The following is a 19,355-nucleotide window of genomic DNA, read 5'->3' on the forward strand; positions in this document are numbered from 1 at the left end:
AAATAAGGATATTTTAATTGTGTTTTCAGATAATTCTGAACATTCCTTGATCCTATACCAGAATTTTTAACAAGTGGTTGTATCTTAAATGTTAGGTTCAATATGGCAAAAACCCAATCAGTGACATGTTGAAATACTTTAAGATTCACTAGGTTATTTGCACTTTGAGTGAATGGTTACTTGCACATCATCTTATTAAGTATTGGTTGTTTGGGAAATTCTGGTTTATTATATAATACAGATGTTCTAAATGTTAACACATTTCATTATTCAGTTTCAAGAATTCACATTTGTTAATATCAGTGCTGACCTTACCAGAAAAGTACTGGGAAATTGTCAAGCTTGCTGCAGAAACAAGTTTTCTAAAATTTTAATTTTCACTTGAAAGCTTGAAGACTCATTGACAACAAATACCATCAGTTGTTTTTCTTGAAAGCAACCATCTTGCTTCATTTTTGAGAAAATATCTGCCAAATACCCAGGACTTAATAACTAATTTGTCAGCTGTTCTATCAAGTAAAAATGATATTTTAAGAAGATAGTGACTCCAATCATCATTTATATTTTTGTTGAGATAACCATCATAATTGAATATACATCACAAATGCTTTTTTGTGCTTCTGGATTTATTGTTCCCCAAGTTTAAAAAGATAGGTATTTAGCAGTAGACTTGTAATAGAAATAACTTTTTGAGGCCATCAAGGACATTTTGTTTTCTTTTCTTTTTGGTTCTGAGAATTGTACTTAAGGTTTCTTACTTGCTATTGCTAGGCAAGAGAGCACTTGAGCCACACTCCTACTTTGTTTGCTTTGAGTTTGTTTTCATCTTATTGTCCTGGCTGGGCTGTTACAGACATCCTCCTGTTTCTGCCCCCTGAGTAGCTAGATTTTTTTAAAAGTAGAACTGGCATTATACATTTTTTGAAGGATTTTTTTTTGTTTTGGTCGGTCATGGGGCTTGAACTCTGGGCTTGGGTACTGTCCCTCAGCTCTTCAGCTCAAGCCTAGTGCTCTACCACTTGAGCCACTTCTGGCTTTTTCTGCTTATGTGGTGCTGAGGAATTGAACCCAGGGCCTCATGCATGCAAGGCAAGCATTCTACCACTGAGCCACCTTCCCAGTCCCTGAAGGATATTTTTACAGTGACAATGACAACTGAGCAGTATGGTGCTACTGTGAAACAATTATGTAGACAGCAGATACCCCAGAAAGAACACTGTGCTTGTATAGTTCCATTTGCTTCTAGCTGATGTTTCCTGTGAAAGCAAACTATTGCAGAATTACTGAGCTTCAGTTTTTATAATACTCTATATATTGATGTTAATGTTCATACTGGTATTTCTACAAAAAGTTAATAACAGCTTTTTTTTTTAAACTAAAAGGGAAGATCATTATTTTGAAGTATTGTGTGTCAGCACTGTAGACCCATGCAGTTCTATTACAGAACATCAAGAACTTTTGACCATGCCACCAAATCTCATTGTCTCAGAACAGTAAGGGGCATGGAATTCATCTGAGCTAATACTTACTTTTTAGGTCTATGGGGAATGTTAACTGCTAACTCCAGTTTAGTGGCTATCTTCTGGAGAGAAAGGCAGGGGGCTGGCATTAGACAGTGATTAGAATAGGATTTCAATTGTGTCTGTAATGTTTATTTCTTTAAAAAAAACTTGAGAAGCGAATATGGTAAAAATGTTAATATTTGAAAAAAGTAGATATTTGAATGATTATTATTGCTTTTTATATTTTTGTATTTGAGTATATCATAATTTCCAAATTAAAATCTAAAGCAGATTTAAATGTTTCTTATCATGTGGACAAATATGCATTCAAAAAGACAGTGTTTATGGAATATTTTTCAAGACAAGAAGGTATTTTGGTTATGGACCTGACTTCAGTAGGGTTCAGGTCCTGCCTAGTCTCTTGGATGTTTCAGGGTCACCTAACCGCATTCTCCCTTGGACCATTTGTCATCTCTGAATCTGTATGTTTTCCCTCTATTGCCCACCCTGTACCACATGGACTGTGTTTCCACTGTCACAGTAACAGCCTGAATGCTTTGGAAACTGATTATTTTGCTGTTTTTCCCCAATTCAGTTTAGTCTCTATATTGTTGTCGTCTTTTTTTTTTTTTTGAAAATTTCTTGGTTTTATTTTAAAAGGTTTAGATTTTTCCCACTAAAGTAATATCGTAAGTAGATTTAAAAAAATCTTAGTAAACAATAAGGTTTATAATAAGAAATAGTTGTTGAAAATCGTTTAAATAGAGTTACAGGTGGACCCATTGCAACAAGACGTACAAGTCATTATGTCAAAAACGAACTTTACAACTTTGGTGGTGGGGGGAGGAGGGTTGGGTGGGGGGTGTGGGAGGATGGGATGGGAAGGGGAAACAAAAGAGGAGGCTACAATGCTTGATAAGAAATGTACTCATTATCTTGCCCATGTAATTGTAACCCCTCTGTACAGTATTTTCACAATAAAAAAGTAAAAAAATAAAGAACTAATAAAAATACATATATTCTATATTCAGAAAAAAAAAAGAAATAGTTGTTGAAAGCTCCATTTCCCCTCCTTCCAAGCCCTGGTCTCCTGTGAAGCCATTAAAAAAAAATATTGTCAAGGTGATGTACAGAGGAGTTACAGTTACATAAGTAAGGTAGTGATTACATTTCTCGTCTAACTTACTAGACATTCCCTCATTTTTCTCTCTCTTTCCCTCCCCCCATCACACCCCTCCCACGTTGTACAGATCATTTCCAACATACTGTCTTGTGAGTATCGCTGTTGCATAGGCTCCCCCTTTGACCTTTGTCTCACCATTTTGTTGTTCCCCTTTCCTTCCCTAGTTCAGATAATTACATATACAATACCAGGGTACCAAAATCGAGTGCCACTCTTGAGTCTTTTGGCTTGCTCCTCTGTTTTCAGCTTCCTGATTTTTATGTTTATTCTTCTGTGCTTTGATTTTTCATCTATAGGCATTATATATTGACACATTGCCATAGGTAATAAGGATTTAGCTTTTGTGTTCCTTGTACCCTTACTGAACAACTTATTGAAATCCTCACCTTCTCAGTATATAGGTATCAAGTTTTAGTAGTGCCAGAATTCACTGTTTCCATTAGTATGAGCAGGGGATTATTCTCTTCCTCTACTGGTTTGATGGTAGCCTCTCTTATTTGTGTGTGTGTGTGTGTGTGTGTGTGTGTGTGTGTGTGTGTGTGTGTTTTATATATATATATATATATATATATATACCCATACATACATACATTTATATATAGTTATCTATATATCTACATATCTACACATATATACACACATACACAATTTTCTATTTGTAAGCTTTCTGACAGAACCTCATCATTGATTTCAACAGCATTTTCTTGGCAACAGTTACCTTTCTGAAGTCAATATAGGTATTTGCTTCTTTGCTCTCTACATGGCAAAGAAATTTTTGTGCATCTTTTCCTTTGGATGTGTCAGTTTTACTTGAAAGGAATCCTTTGGTCTTCTGAGGCATTGATTGCATGCCAAGATTCAGGGAACTGAGTAGGGAAACAGCTGGAATCTTGACGTTTAGTGTGCAGATTTTAACTTAATCTCTGTTTTCAGAAGTATTTTAAAAATTATGCCTCATGCCTCTGAGTTAAGGATTCTCCTCCTTAGATAACCTTTTGAAAACCTTTTTTTAATATAACAAAAAAATAGAATAGTTATAAATAGTATTGTGCACCTTGGGGGATTTCCATCAACTTCACCCATCCATACAACCAATGCCCATGCTGAGAAATAGAGTATTACCAGTACCCTAGAAGCTCTCATTCTGCTTTTCTTGTTACCCAAAGATGATCATTGCCCTGGCTTCTATTACCATAAATTGGTTTTTCCTGTCTGATCTGCTATAAGTGTGTCACATAAATATGTGTGTGGGTCCGGCCTTTTTCATTTGTTTCTTTGTGAAAAGAACATAGCAAATAATATGTTATTTATTAGGTTATGCTTTATAGTGTGTTATAGGAGCCATGTTTTAGTTTAAGATGGAAGGGTTTTAAGTTTTACACTACAATAAAAGGGTGTATTTTGTTCTCTGGGAAAGGTAGGCCTGAGGGAATGGCATGTGAGGGCTCAGGAACTGCTTGTCTTCAGAAAAAACTAGACTTTTAGACTTTAGATTACTTCGTTTTATACCACACATTACTATGAGGTATTTGTCCTCTCCATTTTTGAGTATTTGAATGACACATTTTCAAAGTAATAAGTATATATAATTGCCATATACATAATATATTATATACATACAAACATGTCTGTATACACACATACACACATATAAATTACAACTTTAATTCCTGGCATTGCTTTTAATTTAAGAAAGTCACATTTGTACTTCAGAAAGCCTCAATGTACTTTTTAAATGTTTATATAGTTGGTGTGGTGGTGTGATGGTTTTGAGATAAGTCACATAGTAATTGCTTATTGTTTGTATATGAAAATAATTGTATATGTTAAGATAATTTATTTTTATATTTTTACCTAAGTATCAGATACTTAATTGTTAATGTTAGGATAGGTTTCTGGGAAGAAACTTTTAAGAAGATTGCAGTTAGACTAGGTAGAGAGATTCTTACTGTAAGCACATATTTTATTACTTTTCCTTATAATTGTAAATTTTTACTTTAAGCAAATGAGCTATTTTTACAGAGAATTTAAATTGGAACTTGCTCCAGTGTTCTAAATCTAGAAAAATGGCATGCTGATGTACACATACAAGTTGGCAGTTTGAGAGGAAAAACATTGTTCTTGGAACTACTGCTGTTTGTTTGTTCGTTATTGGCATCGAAACTCTTCGTCTGTTCAAAATATAGAGGAGAGACAAACATCAGAGTAATAATTTGGATATTTAATATCTTCTTTGTGATTATGTCACTAAAATTACAGTATATTATTTACATCTTTGTTTTATTAATAGATTTTATTTTACATAAAGGCAACTATATCTTAGATGACTCGCATAGTCTTAATACAGGATTGTTATTGTTTTCCATAAAGAATGTTTTTTTAATTTTTATTTATTTTATTTTTAAATTTTTTATTGTGAAAATACCGTACAGAGGGGTTACAATTACATGGGCAAGGTAATGAGTACTTGTTGCCTCCTCCTTTGTTTCCCTTTCCCATCCCTCCCTCCTCCACACCCCGACCCGACCGGCCAAAGTTGTAAAGTTCGTTTTTTCAACATTAGGACTTGTTGCAATGGGTCCACCTGTATCCCTATTTAAATGGTTTGTTTTTGCCCTTCCCCTCCACAAATTATACCAACATCAAATACAATGAAAGCAGGGGTTATACCATGGGGGAGGGATACAAAGCAACAAAGAAATCACCTTATAAATATGTTAGAAACAATCACAAGAAAGAAAAAAAAACATTTGAATACTTATCTTGGGATTCATTTCACCTAAGATCAACTTATCTTACCTTTTCTGCTTGTCTCAGACATATACTAGTTATTGCAAATAAGGGAAACCATGGCACCTATGTTTCTTTGGGCCTGGCTTACTTCACTTAATATAATTTTTCCCAAGTCTTTCCATTTCCTAACAAATGGGGCAATGTCATTCTTTCTGATGGAGGCATAGAATTCCATTGTGTATATATACCACATTTTCTTGATCCATTCATCTACTGAGGGGCATTTGGGTTGGCTCCATATCTTAGATATGGTAAATAATGCTGCAGTAAACATGGGTGTGCTGGTAGCTTTAGTATGGTCTTGTAAGAATGGTTTTTAATAAAATAGATTGTTTCTTGTAGAATCAATGAAGTGTAGGACAGCTTTCTGCTGATTTAAAGCAAGGACTGTAACTTCCCCATGTTTTAGTTTTACAGTTTACAATGTAATAGCAAAGTATTATGAATATAATTGTACTGAGTTATAATGGGTTCAAACATTTTATTATATACATAAGTTTAGCTCCTTTAAATTTGTCATGTATTACTCTCATTGTAATAGGGTTTTTTTAGACATTTTATCATACTGATATATTTAGTTTTGTGTTTATAATTATTTTTTTTTAAGATTTCATGTGTAGGATCACTGAAGGATCTAGAGTTCATGAGTGGCAGGAAAGCAAAACTTTTGTGTGTGTATCTATGCATGGACATGGCTTAAACTCAAGTCCTTGACTCGGTCCCTGAATTTTTGTGTGTAAGGCCTAGTATTCTACACTTGAGCCACAGCTCCACTACCTGCTTTTTGGTGATTAACTGGTGATGAGTCTCATGTACTTTCCTGCCAGGGCTAACTTTGAACCTTGATCCTGAGATCTTAGCTTCCTGAATAGTTAGGATTACAGGCACCCAACTGCAAACTCTTCTTTTTAAATCTTTTTTCCTCTTAAGAATCATTACCTGTCAGTTGTCATTGCTGTAAGACATGTTAGTAGGGTAAAACATATGTATTTTTATATGTACATGCTACTTCAGGAAAAATGAAGACTCATTTTAAAGTAGTAAAACCTAAGTGTTTGACACTTTAATCATTTCTACCTATCTCATTTGGAGATACGTCTAGGTTTAATACATACTGATGATCTTTGAAATGCATTTAAATTGTTTAACCCTATATGTGGGAAATCAGACAAGTTATAAATCACTTCATAAATAAAAATTATTATATATTCCATTAACAAAGGAAATGAATCTGCTTTGTAGCTTTTGCCATTTGTAGGCAAATATGGTACAAGAAACAAATTTAGCACAGTAAAGGTGCCTGACTCTTTTCCTACTTTTTTAGGGAGAGTAATAACTTTAATTGCTTTAGAGACTGGTACTTTAAATGACTTGAATGCTTGTGTGTGGATTACTAATGATTTTTCCCATACCTGACAGTAAAACATATACAAAGCCATCATCTTTCTTTTAAAAATTATTTTCATTTGAATACTAAACTTTGTTGTTTGTTGCTATTGTCTCCTCCCATGTTCACAAAATTCTATGCAACAATTTAAAATACTAATTTTGGTAAAGATCTTATAATCATAAGATTAACAGTATTGCCTTAATTCTAAAAGACTTCATTACATTTAGTGACTCTCAATGTAGATCACATAGGAAATAACTTTGTTACTTTTGTTACTTAAGATTACAAGATTACTTTTGTTTACATTTAGTGATTTACCCTGTAGTTCCCATAGAGAAATCATTGATGTTGTTACTTTTCTTATTTAACTATTTTGTCTATTTATCCTGTTATCTGTGCTTGGCTTTGGATTCCTACAGAGAAGGAATCAGGCCTCCTTAAGAAGTGGTTACTGTGATGAGGTAAAGCAATAAATGTGCACTATAAATGAATGAACATGTGAGTGGGTGGGAATTGTTGTTTACTTCTGTGTTAACTATATTCCACTTCTTTGTCAGTGGTATCTGTAGCCAACTTGTAGAAGGAAGTGAGGCTGGTAATTCATCTTATTTCTTTTTGGTGTGGAAGGCATGATGAGAAGTAAGCACAGTGAAACAATTTAGAAAACACCACATGAGGAGAAATTTATAGCCAAAGGCTTGGTAGTTGCAAAAGGAGACATTAAGTTTTAAATGGGCAGCATGGAATTAAAATCCATTCTCTAAAAATGCCTTGTCTCTCTCCTTGCAAGAATGTGCTACCCCTAGTGCCCCTTCACCACTATCAGGCTGAGAGACAAGCTAGAGAATGCTGCCTTCCTTTCAGAGAGTATTTGCGAGGACTTCTATTCCTTGAAGCTTTTGGTGTATTTCCAATTCCATGTGTCCTTTTCCACATCTAATTGTTAGCTTTCAAAAAAATTAATAAATCAATACCTCATTCCTTTACCTGGACTTGGCCTCAGTGCCTGGCATATTCTTGCTCACAGATGGTACTCTACCACTTGAGCCACGCCTCGGGTCTGGCATTTCATTGATTAATTTGAGATAGAGCTTCATGAACTTTCTGCTTGGTCTGGCTTTTAATCTAGATCCTCTGCTGTTAGCCTCCTTGGCAGCTAGGATTACAAGTATGAGCCATGGGAACTGACTTTTTTTTTTTTTAATTCTTGATGATAAGGGTAGAGCAATGTAAAGTGTATGTAACACTCAGCTGACCATTTTAAGGCAACCACAGTCATTTAGAATGATTTTTGATTAATAACATTATACATCTTGACACCTGATCAATATCAGTGAACTAGGTCTGTATCTTAGAGGCTGCAGTATAAAAAGGTATAATGCCATCTAAATAAGGTAAATATTACCTTTGGGTAAAGGAAGGAGTAAGTGAGCAACTTAGAGGAATGAAATGATTCAGCCCTGATTAGACGTGGTTTGTTTTAGCTGAAAGGAATAGGAGAGATGGGTGCAGGGACTTTATCAAATGGGAAAACAGTAGGGGAGATAGAATGAAGTTGAGTTAAATGTGCAAGGGTGTGGGTTTGTAATAGAATGAAAGTTACAGAAAAATTATGAGTTTCTCACAATTATGCCTTCTTGGCTCAAATCTTTGTTTTAGTTCCCATAGAGTAGAAAACAAATGACGTTATTTCCTATTCAATTCTTTGGGAAATCTTGTTATTTTGAGATAGAAAGTCTTTTAGTGTTAATTATCCTCTCTGGACATTCACGTTTTCATTTTTGTTGTAAGAGGGATTTCAGGTTTTGTTTTCTCAGTAATTTCTGAAAACTCCTTTTAGTGGAAGTAGGGATAAATTATAGCATAGTGGAATAAGGAATGACATGCTAAAATATTTTTACAGCCCATTTCCAAAATTTGACTATGACTGTAGTAGTGAGGACAGGTTCAGTTTCTTTAAACATACTCTCATATAGGTAAACAAGTAGACTCATTGTTCATAGCTAAAGAAAAAAACATGCAGCACAAGTGCTGCTCAGGGGAAGAGCAAATCTTGGGAAGGAATTTCCACTATGGGAATTTAGGGAGGCTTGCTGCATGTGAAAGGAATTTCATAGTATATATGGATGTCAGAAGATAGCAGTGATCTAGCTGTGACTATATTTCAGAAGACCTGGCATCTCTTATCTGTTTCTGGGCCTGCTAGATTAAGCAAATCATTAAACTTTTAATGTTCAGAATCCAATATGTGTGTGTGTGTGTGTGTGTGTGTGTGTGTGTGTGTGTGTGTGTCTTTTTTTCCCCCACTTAACTGTTCCCAGCACTGGAAGTTCCTCTCAGTTTGCTTTGTAGATGGAATTCTGATCCTCTTGGAAAGATTTGCATTTCACAGGATTCCCACTTTCCTTCCCTGAGCATTTGATCAAAGAGAAGCCTTCCCAGGGTACTTGGAGCACTGAGATTGTATAGCCTTTGGTTTTCTGCTGCCAACCTCATTTCTGGCAATAATGGCCCATTTTCTTCTTCATTCAGATAGCACATTTTGAAGAGGAGCTTAAAGGGAAACAAAGGATTTTACTTATTAGCCAGGCTGTACACTTTGCCCCACTGACTTCTTGGGATCATTTAAGATGTTCTTTAACTTTTCCCCCACTTTAAAATAGTATGTTGCTGGGAGAGATAGCTTTAAAACCTTAGCCTGATTCCAATTGATTTCTTATATCTCGCCTACTTCCTTCTGTGGTTTTTGTTGTTGTTATTGTTTGTTTGTTTTTTAAGGTGTAGCTCAGGCTGGTCTCAAACTAGTGATCTTCCTGCCTCATCCTCCTCATTGATTACCGGTGTGCGCCACCACAGCCGGCTCCTTCTGTGGTTTTAGTTAAGCTTTTCACTGTACTCTCTAAGCTTTAGCCTAACAATGCTAAACAGAGTTTGTAGATATGTATTTGTCTCTGGGAATCAACCTTTCCCTCCTTAGAGCTCTGGTGCACAACGATGAATGTGGTGTTAAGAGGGCTCCATGGTTATCAGTGATGAATATTATCATAAGTCAGGAATCGGGAGCATGATTAACATCAATACTAATGACTTCTGAAGTAATTTTCTGGTAACCAGTATGAGAACACTGCTGGAACAATAATGTTTTCTTCTTTTCCTTATCCCAAACAAAATTCTACCATATTCAGACAACACACACACACACACACCCCTACCTACACACACACACACACACACACACCTACACATACACACACACACACCTCTACACACACACACACACACACCCCTACCTACACACACACACACACCCCTACACACACACACACACCTCTACACACACACACACACACACACCCCTACCTACACATACCTTTTGTAAGCTAACAAACTACAGGAGTTTCTGTTTTTTCTGAGTGACTATCATTTTGATGTTACCATATTCTGTAGTAATGGAGCTTTGAAAGAGTCTGGTGGTATTATTTCCCCTGATAGGTTAAGATGATGACTGTATAGCTGGCAGGATATTGATGGTGATAGTTTTGGACCTAATAATAACAAGAAAAATGCTTTAGGGAAGGCCTAACTTTTAAAATAGTTTTTCTTTTCCTCCTATTTTAAATTTTTCTGTCAGTAGGATACTTTTACGCCATCGTGTGCGTATCTGCCTATCATGCAACAGTGGGAAGGGAGATGAAAATTCTGTGAAACATAAATCTGTGTCCTAGGATAGACTGTGTCCCTTCTTAGATCAAAGTTTTTCTAGGCATATGCATATGCCAGTGTGTCCATTTTGATGTACAACTTTTACAGCCATATGAAGTTCTCTTTCCTTAATAATCAGGCCTACTTCATATTTCCCAAGTATGCCTTGTAGTTTTTACTTTATAAATTAAAAAAATGATTCATGAAAGGCCTACATCAGGACCACCTGTGTGTTTACTAGAAGGACAGGTACCTGTTTGGCATCAGGGGTCTGTTCATTTGGAACTTCCAGTTATAGGGCCCAGAAGTCTTCACAGTGTTTAGTAATGTTTAGAAATAGTCATCACACTGTTTTCTTCAAATGTTCTGTTTTCTAATCACTGTCTGTCTGTTGAGTTCTTCCTGTTCATGTTCTTCAGATTAAGAGAGAGATTTCTCCTCTGTAAGCATTTATGATATTCTTTTTCTTCTCCAGGCTTTCATGTTCTACTTTATAAAATGGTTTCAAGTGTCTGGAGGGTGAAATTTAGATCATGTTTTTTTTTTTTTCCATTTTTGTTTGTTTGTTTTAAGGGGAAGGGAAGTAGGGATGGTATTGGGGCTTAAAACAGCGTCTTGCATTTGCTAGATTGGTGCTTTACCACTTCAGTCATGACCCATCCCTTTTTGCTTTCATTATTTTTCGTGTAGGTCTCACTCTTTCCCCCAGGTCAGCTTGTACTATGATGCTCCTACTTATGCATTCCTCATAGCTGGAATCACAAGCATGTGCCCCCCCCTCCCAATCCCCCAGCATTTTCTGCTAAGATGAGGCCTTTTTGCTTGGCAGACCTAGAACTGTGATCTCAGCCTATTGAGTAAATAAGTGTGAGTTGCCATGTTTGGCTTCTAGCTCTAATTTTTGTGTCTCAGAGGTTATGTTAAGAATCCCTGTTTTCACTGTATTTGATGTTGGTATAATTTGTGGAGAGGAAGGGAAAAAGCAAATTGTTTAAATAGGGATACCGGTGGACTCATTGCAAAAACAATGAGATGTACAAGAAAAACGAACTTTACAACTTTGGCGCTGGGGGAGGGGTGGGGGGGGCAGGGGAAAGGATGGGATGGGAAGGGGAAACAAAGGAAGAGGCAACAATGCTTGATAAGAAATGTACTCATTACCTTGCTCATGTAATTGTAACCCCTCTGTACGGTATTTTCACAATTTAAAAAATTGTAAAAAAAAAGAATTCAGTAAATGTTTAGTGGTTGAATGGTTTAATCTCAGTATCAGCTTTGTACTGTATCCAGTAAAGGTTGGGTAATAGATTTTTCTTTGGCCTCACTAGGAGATACATTTGGTTTGTTTATGATACAGAGCTTAAGCCACTCATGTCTAAGCACATTTTCGTGACATAGCTATTCTCTCTGGTTTTTGCTCATGCTCACTTTCTTATCCCTTTGATAATATGATATCTTTGATATAGAGCTGTCTGATTCTCACTTTTATATATCCTGTGTGACTCAACTGGGTTTTATCCTAGTATACTGTGTGATCTTCATGTCTTTGCTTTGAGAAGTAAAAGTGATGTTCTTTGACTTGTACAGAGCTCTTCTTTTTACATTGTCATTTGTTCTGCTACTGTGAGGGTTAATATTAAACTCCCAAATGGCACTGGCAATTACATGTTGATGAGAAATAACAGAATATGGTGATGAATAAATTAAGGCCCCATCTAGTAGATGTTTAACTGTAACATGGCAGCATATTTCTTGTTTGTCTTTTGCTTCTAATACTGAAATTTTTTAAAGAATCAGAAGATAGCATACTTATTCAATTCATGGGAGCCTCTCCCAGCACATACTTTCCCTGTCTTATGGGCAGGAGCCCCTTCTTTGTTCACCATTACATCTATAGGGTTAACCTAGCCTAGGATTTCACATGTAGAGAGTAAGCAGTAAATACTATTTACTTGCTTTTTTTGGGGGGGGGGAGAAGTGAGGCAATCTGACATTTAAACTCAGGGCCTTGCACTTGCTACGTAGGCACTCTACCACTTGATCCATGTTTCCATCCTTGATTTTCTTTGCCAGTCCTTGAACTCTAGGGCTTGAACTCTAGGCCTGGACACTGTCCCTGAGCTTCTTTGTGCTCAAGTCTAGGGCTCTACCACTTGAGCCATAGTGCCTCTTCCAGATTTTTCTTATTGGAGATAAGAGTCTCAGAACTTTCCTGACCAGATTGGCTTCAGATCTGAGCCTCCTGAGTAGCTAGGATTATAAGCCCTTGAATTGCTTTTAAAAGAGAGATTAAGATTAAAATAAAAATTTGCCTCTTTAGGGAATGATTTTTGGCTATTGTCATTTTGATTATTGTCATTGTTGCCAACACTATGTGCCCTTTGTTTTTTTGGTTTTTTTATAAAGATTATGTTTGTTAGTATTTTGATGTTGAGGATCAAGCTCAGGGCCTGGTATAATAAAGCGTGGACTCTTCCAATGAACTATCTCCAGCATTTGTGAATTGGATTTTTATGTCTGTAGCAATTCTGTTGCTCAAATTTTGATCAGATTCTTTCATAGTTATAAATTTTAATATTTATGAGTAAAATAATGCCTGTGTATAATTTTGTTTTCTAGTCATATGAAGTGACAGCTTATTTTGCTTGTAACTAGAGTCATTTATGATGATGACAATTCAGATAGGGTGGTTTCTGTTTATTTTGGCTCAAGTGTTGGGAAGTTGGTCACATGCCACATTAGCATTCATGTGGTGCTGAGCCTCTCAGACAAATATGGTAGGTGTTTCCTAGGAAGCCAGCTGATAGTGTTGCTGAAATCTTGGAACAGAAGGACATACATAAATTCATGTGAATTCACTTCTAAAGTCATAAAGGGACAATAAGAGACATGCTATACCAAAAAATGAAGAGATGATAGTTCAGTTTCAGGGCAGTAGAGTTTGGGTGTGTGGAGAGCAGTATATAAGCCAAAGGAATTGAGTCATGCCTTCTAAGGGGTAGGTGTAACCAGTAATGCTGAGGCAGGCCTAACGGGTCAAATGTTCCTCTTGTCATCACAGCCACAGACAAGTGTAAGAACAACATGAGGCAAGCTGTGTTTTTCCTTTCCTTTGCATCCAGCAGGGCTAGTCTCAGATGTCTTTGGGGTTAGTCTCAGATAGCTTTCTTATGTAACTTCTGAAGCATATTTAGGTTCCTGTATGTCATTTTTGTCCCCATCCAGATGGGGACATGGCTGTAGGACTAGGTCTATAAGATAATAAAGCGTTTCACTAAAGGAGTCATAATTTGGAAGAAAACATGGAGTTATGTTAAGGAAGTTGCTGATTAATGATTTCTCATTCTTTTCTTTAACTGTTTCTGAAGGGTAATTGTGCTTGAACCTCTTAAAATGAATTTTGATACCTTCTGGAGATCAGTCCCTGTGAAGATAAAAGAGAAAAATTACTCTGTGAAGCTGATGGTCGTATTGAAGCAGTTTGCTTACTTAAATCACAAAGCAAGCTGTAAGGAAGAAGAGCAGTGTGCGCTTTATAAATTAAACTTGTTTTTACTTAAGTGTTTGTCTGTTTTACTGAAACAACACTATCTTTCTCTCTGTCTCTCTCGTGTTCTCCTCTTTCTCCAGTGTTTGTATGTGTGTATATTTTAATTGAACACCAAAATTGGTGATTCATATAGAAAATGGTGCTAATGAAATTAGCTGCCAGAAAGAAAATAGACTTCCACCTAGCCTTATAGGCAAAAAATAAATAATGGGAACAATTAAAATACACTGTGTTCTCTAGAGAGAACAAATGGATATGTAGTCATTTCAGACATTGCCACTGTGTAAGTCAGTGCAAGGCCTTTTATTTTGCAGAACCTTTAAGAGTTCAGAATTATAGATCGATTAGTAGGCACTCATCAGTTCTTCAATATGAGTATGTTCCAAATGATTCACACTAGTTATCTCAGGAGGATGGGTTTTAGAAAAATGGAGGAGAGAATTTTTAGACGTCTATGTATTTACTAGCTAAAATTTGCATGTGTTATTTGGGTGATAAAAGTAAATTCTTTCTTTTAAAAACAAATATAAAACTTGGCACTGGTGGTTTACACTTGTGATTTGAGCTTTTCAGGAGGCTAAGATCTGAGGCTGGTGGTTCACAGTCAGCCTGGGCAGGAAAAGTGGAAGAGACTTATCTTCAATTAACCACCAAAAATCTAGAAGTGGAGCTGTGGCTCAACTAGTGATGCTAACCTTGAGTGAAAAAGCTAAGAGACAGCTCTCAGGCCCTGAGTTCAAGCCCTACCACTGGTACAAACAAACAAATAAAAACAAATATAGTGAATTCATCTTAACTGCATGAGCTTTACCATTAAGGTAAAGCCACAACTACTTCCATCATACTTCTACTTTACAATCGGGTTTTCCAGGTAAACCTAAATATCCATAGTTCTTGGAAGGAAAATTACTAAATATTTACAATTAGTTTTCCAAGTCATTAAGAAGACTGTTTCCAAATAGTCAACTGGTTTTTGGTTTTATTTCCTAATCATACACACACACACACACACACACACACACACACACACACACACACACACACACACACACAATATTATACTTGTAATATACAGTATGATTTATGTTAATAAAAATTACATTAACATGAATATATAACCTATTTATATATAAATACACATTAACATAAATTTATACTAACATATAAATTATAAGCATCCGTATATATATACATACACATGTATATTTGGCCATCTTGTACGATTCAATATAAAAGATACGTAAATATTTGATCATGAATAGGTTGAGTGAACAAATACTAAGGAAGAGAGGAAAATTAAGCACGTCTTGTATTCATAATAAGCCCAGGAAAAACGGTACCGGAGGATATGACACTGTTTGAATATATTTCTTTCTTTCTCTCAACTTTGATACTGGAGTACAGTAGCTTTTTTCCTTGTAGCCCTTGTGTAAAAGTGAATTCATGTTATTTAATAAGGAACATTTTCTCCCAAGTAGTTTTTTTGTTTGTTTGTTTTTTGGTTAGCAGCATTAAATAGGTGTATAGAACTGTGGCTAACCTATTTTTGAAACATTTATATTTAATAAAGGTAAAGAAGTTGGGTGTAGGGCTGGGAAGGTGGCTCAGTGGTAGAGTGCTTGCCTTGCATGCCTGAGGCCCTGGGTTCGATTCCTTAGCACCACATAAGCAAAAAGAAAAAAGCCGGAAGTGGCGCTGTGGCTCAAGTGGTAGAGCGCTAGCCTTGAGCAAGTTGGATGTATGAATTGGTATGTTTTAACTACGATTAATTTAAGAAACTTAAGTATTCTTCCTTTTGGTAAGGAAAAATAATTTGCCGAAGGATATAGTTTGGGAGATTATGCCTCAAAATGTAATAACTGAAAGGAAAAAAAAATCATTGTAAAGTGAAGGCAGACAAAACCACGTATGTGATATATGGTTAGATTAAATGGAAAGCCAGACAAACATAGGGACAAAATTAATTATTGTTCTGTTTCCTCAGTAACAGTTTCTAAAAGCATTATTATTATTGTTAAGTAGTTATACTAAGGGGTTAATTCAGCAGATCAATCTATGAATACAATGTGCCTTGATCAGCAGTTTTAAGGAGTACGTTTATTGCTTTTCAGCCCCCTTTACCTTTCTAGGTATACCATGATTATAAGACATGCTTAATTTTACTTTTATTGGTAATATTTATTTGCTCAGTTTATCCATTGTCAAAATTTTATGTGCATAGTCCTTTATATTAAGCTATACAAAATGGTTTGTAATATTTAGGAAATAAAGCCAAATAAATGATGACTATTTGGAGAAACAGCTGTGAAGTTGGAGAAAGGAACAAAATGAAAACATTAATAGATCACACACATAGATAATTTTGATACTTCATGTCTAGAAACAGTGCTATTGTAAATATAATTCTGTTTCATTGTAAATAGAGTAGCAGATGCAAATGAAAGCTATATTGATTTGGCTATTTGTTTTATTACTGTCTCCATTCTGCAATTTTTTTTCCTGTCCTCATTTTTGACCTCTGTCTCTCTGTCCCATCCCTGGCAAACAATCACTTACTTTGTGGTATGAGGAACATAGACCTAGTTTGGAAGGGACTACAGGCTTTGCTTGTTAAACAAACTTCAGTTACAGGTTCTGTTTCTGTAAGTTGTCCAGTCTATTTAGGGATATGAACTTGTCTGTGCCAGTATTAAAAAGCAACTGTGCTTTGGAGCTTTGTAATAAGTTGAATCCTAGGAATACCTATTGCCATTGGCTCCATGCAGTTCTGTAATACTGTGTCTTATGTCTTTATTTTAATGGTTAACTAAGATTACTCTTTATTAGGCTCTGCATGAATATGACCTTCTTTTCCTCTGAGCTCTGTTGTAGGGCAAATGGATATGAGTTCTATTTGTCATTAAAGAAAACTTTATTTACTCTGGAAAATGAAGCCAATCTTTCCAGACTGACTTAGGGAGCACTAGATTCTGCTGGTTTAGATGCAAATACTCCAAGTATCCATGTCCTGTTTTTTCATTCATGTCCCACTTGAGAGCACATAGTGTGTGCCTATGGTCATACTCATAGTTGGAGGGAGAGACCTTGAAAACAATTGCTGGATTGGTTGGGTGGAGAATTCAGGGTTCTGCATACTTCTGATATGGAGAAAGAATTTTTTTTTTAAATGGGACAATGCAATACACTTAAGTAACTTTAAACTTTGTGGATCCATGTTAAAAAAAAGAGTAAAAAGAAACAGGTGAAATTCATTTTATATTTTTTCATTTAATCCAGTATATAAAATTACTACTTTAAAAAGACAAGATAGTTTACATTGTGGGGTTTTTCTCCCTAAGTTTTTGAAATCCTTAATTTTAAAATCTGAGCTCTGAAAATGTTCTGGAATCTGAAACTTTTTGACTGTTTGTTAACAGGACACCCAAAAATGCTTGGAATTTTGGAGCATTTTGGGTTCAAAATACTTAACTAGTAAAGTTATACTAATGTTCCCAAATCTGAAAACCCCTCAGATCTGGAACACTTGCAATTCCAAGTATCTTGGCTAAAAGATATTCCACCAGTACTTAAAGTTGGAGAACATCTCAATTTGGACTATTTCAGGTGGTTAGCTGCTTCAGGTGGTAGCTTTATAGCTATAAGGAATATATAGGTAGTTTTGTTCTGCAGGAAATTCTAGGACTATGGAATAGAGGGTTTTCCTCTTTTAAGTCCAGGAATGTTTTTTCATTGAGTTAGTAGCCATTTAAAACAAGAGAAACATCCATAAAATGAATGAGTTGTTGGTGTTTTGTTTTGTTTTTCTCTTTGAGGCCATTATTGTCCTTTGTCCTACCCTGTTTCCATGTAAGCTTGTCTGTTTTACACTTTCTATTTACTACTACTTCTTAGTACTCAGCAGTGATAGAGTCCTAGTAAATTTGTTTGCATAGATTAATTATACTCGGTTCTGTTACTGACCTATATTTCACCAAAAGATAATTTTCTACTTTCCACTTTTGAGTAATTACTAGTTTTGAAATCATCCTTCTCTGTATCTTCCTAAAAGTAATTCTTTCCTAATTTTCAAAAATTTAAAATACAGGTCTATATTTACCATCCAAGTAAAATAGTTGTTAAGTAATGAAAGGGACAACTAGGAAAGGGCTATGGTGAAATAAGAAGAGCTTTTCACCAATGGTGTGTGAGCAGCAGCATCAAGTGCTGGATTGAGATGGAGGAATGATCATTGGTTCTAATGTTTAGAACTACAAAATTCTGACTGACTAGGAGAAAATCAAGTTTTGGTTATTTGTTCTTATTTCAGATAAGCAGAAAATTTTGACTTGTCTGAGATAACAGAAGAACTAACTTCCCAGTACTGCCTACTCTCTGGTCTCCTCACTCCTGTCATTTACCTGGGTGTTAATTATGTGAAACTGAGATACTGCTAAAAAAGGACTCCAGTAGAACTCACCTCTTCAAATACTCAACCTCAGAGAGCAATAAGTGTGTTTGTAATGTGTTTATATTTTACATAAAACACTGGCCATGATATCAAATGTATAGTTTGGTAGATGATCTCTGAAGCTGTGCTGAAAATATGTGATTTTATACTTCTAACATTTGTTTCTTCTGTTTGTGTTTTATTGTGATAGGTTCACCAAGTTGAAGAGTCTTAACCTTTCCAATAATCACCTAGGGAACTTCCCATTAGCAGTCTGCAGTATTCCAACACTGGCAGAGCTGAATGTATCTTGCAATGCCCTTCGAGCAGTCCCAGCAGCTGTTGGAGCTATGCACAAGTGCGTAGTTTAAATCACCTTGTGGGGGAATCCAACAGAAACCTCAGGAAAAGGTGTATTGGTTCATAGCACATTTTGTTGATCATATCAATCTTGGCCTCAAACCTAGCCGCCAGGCACCCTGTGATATGTGTTGAAAGTTCATTTGTTAGAGTTTAGCTAAACTCTTGCCCTTGTTTTGAGCCAGGTACCAGTGGCTCATACCTGTAATCCTAGATACTCAGGAGGCTGAGATCTGAGGATCATGGTTCAAAGTCAGCCAGGGCAGGAATGTCTGTGAGACTCTTACTTTAATCTATCACAGGAAAAGCTGGAAGTAGGGCCATGGCTCAAGAGGTAGAGTGCTAGCCTTGAGTAAGAGAAGCTCAGGGATAGTATCCAGGCCCAGAGTTTAAGTCCCAGGACCAGCAAAAAACCAAAAACAACAACCAAAAATAACCCTTTCTTTGAT

The 19,355-nt window shown here is 35.9% G+C and overlaps 1 protein-coding gene across 1 annotated transcript in view; it reads left to right on the plus strand.

Moving 5' to 3' along the window:
- Phlpp1 (PH domain and leucine rich repeat protein phosphatase 1) overlaps window positions 1-19,355 on the plus strand; it is a gene marked incomplete at its 5' end in the record, with an annotated part of 167,591 nt that overhangs the window by 100,656 nt on the left and 47,580 nt on the right. Inside the window, one exon of the mRNA XM_013018896.1 lies at window positions 18,758-18,904. Coding sequence (XP_012874350.1) covers window positions 18,758-18,904 — 147 coding nt within the window. The remainder of the gene's footprint in view (window positions 1-18,757; window positions 18,905-19,355) is intronic.

This window comes from Dipodomys ordii, unplaced genomic scaffold, assembly GCF_000151885.1.
Source record: "Dipodomys ordii isolate 6190 unplaced genomic scaffold, Dord_2.0 Scaffold43, whole genome shotgun sequence".
Lineage (NCBI taxonomy): Eukaryota > Metazoa > Chordata > Mammalia > Rodentia > Heteromyidae > Dipodomys > Dipodomys ordii.